This window comes from Crocuta crocuta, unplaced genomic scaffold (assembly GCF_008692635.1).
Source record: "Crocuta crocuta isolate KB4526 unplaced genomic scaffold, BGI_CrCroc_1.0 scaffold443, whole genome shotgun sequence".
Taxonomy (NCBI): domain Eukaryota; kingdom Metazoa; phylum Chordata; class Mammalia; order Carnivora; family Hyaenidae; genus Crocuta; species Crocuta crocuta.
Window position 1 is genome coordinate 654,807 of NW_027529446.1, and position 4,351 is coordinate 659,157.

Sequence of the window (4,351 nt, forward strand, 5' to 3'; positions counted from 1 at the left end):
CCACTTTGCGTGGCCCGGGCCGGCGCTCCTGGTGTCCCGTTGGAGGCGCGCGAGCCGAGCGCAGTTCTGGCGCAGTCCGCGTCGCGCTCTGGCCTGTGTCTCCGGAGCTCTTGGGCGGAGGTTCCCCCCAGCCCGTCAGGAGTCGGCCCCACACGCCGGGCTCCACATCGGAGCTTCTGCCCGCGCTCAGTGCCCAGTCACCTCCCCACCCCCTCAGGCGCCCCACAGTGGACCAAGCACTCTGCCACTCCCCACCCCGATGGTCAGGTTGGGAGTAAGTCCGGACCCGCGCACAAAGGGGAAACCCCGAGGTGCGCCCGGCCGGTGGCGGCGGAGGGCGACGCCTGCCTTCCGTGTCCAGCCTTAAGCATTCCCTGAGACCGGGCGAAACGCTGGAGCCCCGCAGCCAGGGCGGCACCCAGGGGCCCCCGGGATGCGGGGGCGGAGCGGGGCGGCGCACAGCAAAGGAGCGAGGGGCCCGGTGGCCCAGGAATGAAGGGCTGGCTGGAATTTAGAAGCCCTAGGCGTGGATTTGAGGGGGCAGAGGGAGCGTTCCCGGGCTCACCCGACAGGCCTCTGTGGCTTGTGCAAGGAGGAGGGGGGCAGGGAAGCCCTGGAGGGTCCGGTGAGGAATTCAACAGCGTTTGCCACAGGCCGCCATGGCATCAGACGAAGGCAAGCTTTTCGTCGGAGGGCTGAGCTTTGACACCAACGAGCAGTCGCTGGAGCAGGTCTTCTCAAAATACGGGCAGATCTCGGAAGGTGCGGCCGGTGCGGGGTCGGCGGAGCGGGGCTGCGGCGGGGAGGGCTGGGTGCTGACTCCCGATTTCTCCTGTGCAGTGGTGGTCGTGAAAGACAGGGAGACCCAGCGGTCGCGAGGCTTTGGGTTTGTCACATTTGAGAACATCGACGATGCCAAGGACGCCATGATGGCCATGAACGGGAAGGTGAGGGCTGCTGCTTGGGGCCACAAAGGGTGCGAGTTGGCAGGTGGGACCCGCCTCGGAGGGTGAGGAGCACAGGCTAACCTGTGCAGGTCTCTGTTTCCAGTCTGTGGACGGGCGGCAGATCCGAGTGGACCAGGCCGGCAAGTCCTCCGACAACCGATCCCGCGGGTACCGAGGTGGCTCTGCTGGGGGCCGGGGCTTCTTCCGAGGGGGCCGAGGCCGGGGCCGTGGGTTCTCCAGAGGTTAGTGCCACGCTCAGGGCCTGGGTCCCCTGGGAACACGGTGGGGACACAGCTGGTAGGCGCTGGCGCTCACCTGTCCCTGCCTGCAGGAGGAGGGGACCGAGGGTACGGAGGGAGCCGGTTCGAGTCCAGGAGTGGGGGCTATGGAGGCTCCAGAGACTACTACAGCAGGTGAGGGTGTGCGCGTGTGGGCGTAGGGCAGGCGCTCTGCTGCCGCCGCGGGCGTAAGTGGCCTGAAGTGTCTTTCTTGCAGCAGGAGTCAGGGTGGCGGCTACGGTGACAGGAGCTCGGGCGGGTCCTACAGAGACAGCTACGACAGTTACGGTAAGTCACGCTCCGAGGGCACCACGCTGCCAGGGCCTGCAGTGGGAGCTCAGTAAGCCTTGGCGCCCTCTGCAAGCAACACTCAGACTTTGTCACTGTGCTTGCCCATAAGGGACAAAACTGCCCTCTCGGTCTCTGTGCCAGCAGCCATTTCTACCACAAAACAAAGGCAGAACCATAGTGACCAAGAAGGAAAGGGAGAGTGAGGGCCCCCTCCCCCGAGCAGGCGGCAGAAGTGCATGTGCGCCCCGCCTGCGCCCCGCCCTCAGCTGGTGGGGGGGGGGGTGACTCCTGAGGCTGAGGGGCCGTGCCCTCCAGGTCTGGCCCTGGGAGTGGATGCTGCGTCTTGTCGCGTGCTTCAGTGCCTTTACACTGTCCCTGCTTCTTGTTCTCAGCTACACACAACGAGTAAAAATCCTTCCTGCTCAAGATCGTCCTTCCAATGGCTGTAGATTTAAAGATTTTGGGAGCTTCGCTGAATCGTTCATGTGTAGTGAACACACCTCCTTGTACCCCACTTTTGTAGTCCTATCCGTTCTGATCTTGTCAAACACAGCCTGACTGCTTCTGACCCCCAGATGGCTTCATTCCTACATTTCTCTTCTTCAGGAAGCATTGTCCATTTTTAAGGGTTTTAAAATGTTCTGAAAAGCACTTCAGATTTTACTTTTTTCTTTTTACCACGAGCCGTAAGTTTTTTAGGAAATCTTTGGGGGTTGCGTGGGTTTTGGTTTTGGTCGTGTTGCCTTTTTTCTCTTTTTAGTGGGGTTAGGCCTGTGAGGTCGGGTGCCCCGATTCACTTCACTTTAAGATCGAACGGACTCCGAATCCGCTTTTTGTTGGAAGCTGAGCAAGCTTGGCTTTTTTCCAGCTCTGTGTACCGTTTCTGCGTGTAGCGTGGTAGGACCCATGCTGGGGCAGTGCAGGGGTGCCCCGGGCCTGGCCTGGCCGGCCCTTCCGTGCTGTGGATGACCCACAGCAGAGTTGCAGATGTCCCTTCGAGAGGTTCTTGAAAATGTTTATTTATATTGTCTTTTTTTACTAGAAGACGTACGCGTCACCCATTGATGTTGTATTTGAAGCGGTTAAGGAACTCTTGTACGCAGTTTTCTTTGGCTTTACGAAGCCGATTAAAAGACCGTCTGAAACGAACCTTGCTCTGACAATTTCCCTTTCATTGCACAACACACTCCCTGCTCTGGGTTCGAGGCAGTCAGAACAGAGCAGAAAGGGCAGTTCGAGAAGTAGGTCTGCTGGTCCCGCCTGAGGCCCTTGGAGAGCTGGACAGGGAAGGCACGGTAGACGGGCGCTGGCCGGGCCCCTCGTGACAGCTGACCGCCATCGGTCCCAGTGAGGCGTGTAGGCGGGCGACGGGGCGGGCAGCTTAGCGGGGGACGGTGGACACTCGGGCACGTGACGGCGACCCAGACTGCCGTAGTTGAGGAGCAGGCCAGACGGCGGTCGGCAGGCAGCGTCCCCGGGCGACCGCAGACTGACCGGCTCGTTAGCTAGCTCTGCCGCTGCTTTACACGTTCTGAGCCGTCACCGCTAGCCTATGGAAGCTGCAGCCTCGGAGGACAGAAGTGTTGTGCGCCCAACAGAAACCTCTGAGACGCAAGCTGCTCCCTTGGCTAGCTCATATGTGGAAGTAGCCCTCTAATTCGAGGTAACTCCTTTTGCTCGTGTCCGCATCCCTCCTCTTGTCGAGAGCTCGTTTGAGACTAAAACTTATGTACCTGGGGAATGTTCCTTTGACTGTTTTTCCTTTTCCATTTTTCTTTCCTTTTTTATAAAAGTTTTTAACTTTTTTGAGTCGAGCTAGAACTAAAGTCAGACCTCGGCCATTTGCCCTTCCCCGCCTGCAGCCAGGCGAGCGGCCTGGGCAGTCCTGCCGCAAGAGTAGGTTCGCTCCATAAGCAGGATTGGAGACCACCGAACGCCCTGCCTTTTGGAATTTTTGTTCATCAATTGACAGTCTTTTCCAGACCTCCCTCCCTCAGGCGCCCAGCTAGCTTTCTCGGATGTCTGTTGCTGCCATGAGTTTTTCCCAGAGCCCACACCGTTCTCTAAGCAGCTCCATCCCAATCGGGTAGCTGGCTCTGCTTAAGGGTGGAACGCGGCCCGGCCCAGCTGGAAGGCACAGGCCCACCCTGGGCACGCCAGCCCGGGACGGCGCCGATGTCTAGTTTGAGACCCTTGTAGGAGCTCTGGATGGTTTCAGGGGAGGTGAGGAGGGACAGATGTGACCTGTGGCCAAGACCCTGGGCATGATGCTTCTTTGCTTTGGCAGGTTGAAGGGAAGCCAGCGTGAGTTGGAAGCGCGGCCAGAGAGCAGTGAGGAGTGGGGGTCGCTGTCCCAGAAGGGACCTCATCTGGAAGCGAGAGCCAGAGGCGCAGCCACCGCTCTTCAAACCCTATCCCCTGTGAGTGCTTTTTAGGGCGGGTGATGGGAGGCCCTCTGGCCCTGGTGTTTGGCCCCTCTGGCGGGGCCTCCTTTCCTGCTCTGCCCCCGCTGTAACCCCGGTGGAAGGGGCACAGCGTTCTGCAGGGCTCCCCTGTGGCCAGCTCGCCTTTTCTCCCCTGTTCATCTTCCCGCAGGCCCCTCACTGGGGTGCCAGGGACCCAAGTTGCTCCTGGAGGACAGACGCGTTTGTGGCCCAGGCACCTCTGCGCAGCCAGGACTCCCCCTCGGCGGGAGCAGGACCCGGAAGTTGGATTTAAATAAAGGGCTGGTGTGTCCACACAGAAATCCGAGTCTGGCTTGGGAAGTGGCCGGGGAGCTGGGCATGGGGGGGGGGGGGGGGCCCAGGGGTTTGGGGGGGGGGGCCACTGGGGGAA

At 60.5% G+C, this 4,351-nt stretch overlaps 2 protein-coding genes across 10 annotated transcripts in view; both read left to right on the top strand.

The window, feature by feature from the left end:
- CIRBP (cold inducible RNA binding protein) overlaps positions 1–4,262 on the top strand; it is a 4,512-nt gene extending 250 nt beyond the window's left edge. The window contains exons 2-8 of one of the 9 annotated variants that reach the window (XR_013334255.1): positions 654–762; positions 841–947; positions 1,037–1,189; positions 1,279–1,360; positions 1,443–1,513; positions 3,804–3,936; positions 4,112–4,262. Coding sequence is in view for 5 of the 9 variants with exons in the window: in XM_077760646.1 (XP_077616772.1) it covers positions 660–762; positions 841–947; positions 1,037–1,189; positions 1,279–1,360; positions 1,443–1,513; positions 1,909–1,965 (573 nt within the window). In the remaining 4 variants the exon portion in view is untranslated. The other 8 variants (XR_013334256.1, XR_013334257.1, XR_013334258.1 and 5 more) reach the window with 8 other exon arrangements.
- The window catches only part of FAM174C (family with sequence similarity 174 member C), a 2,993-nt gene continuing 2,601 nt past the window's right edge, over positions 3,960–4,351 (top strand). Inside the window, exon 1 of the mRNA XM_077760602.1 lies at positions 3,960–4,027. Within this exon, the coding sequence (XP_077616728.1) occupies positions 3,960–4,027 (68 nt within the window). The remainder of the gene's footprint in view (positions 4,028–4,351) is intronic.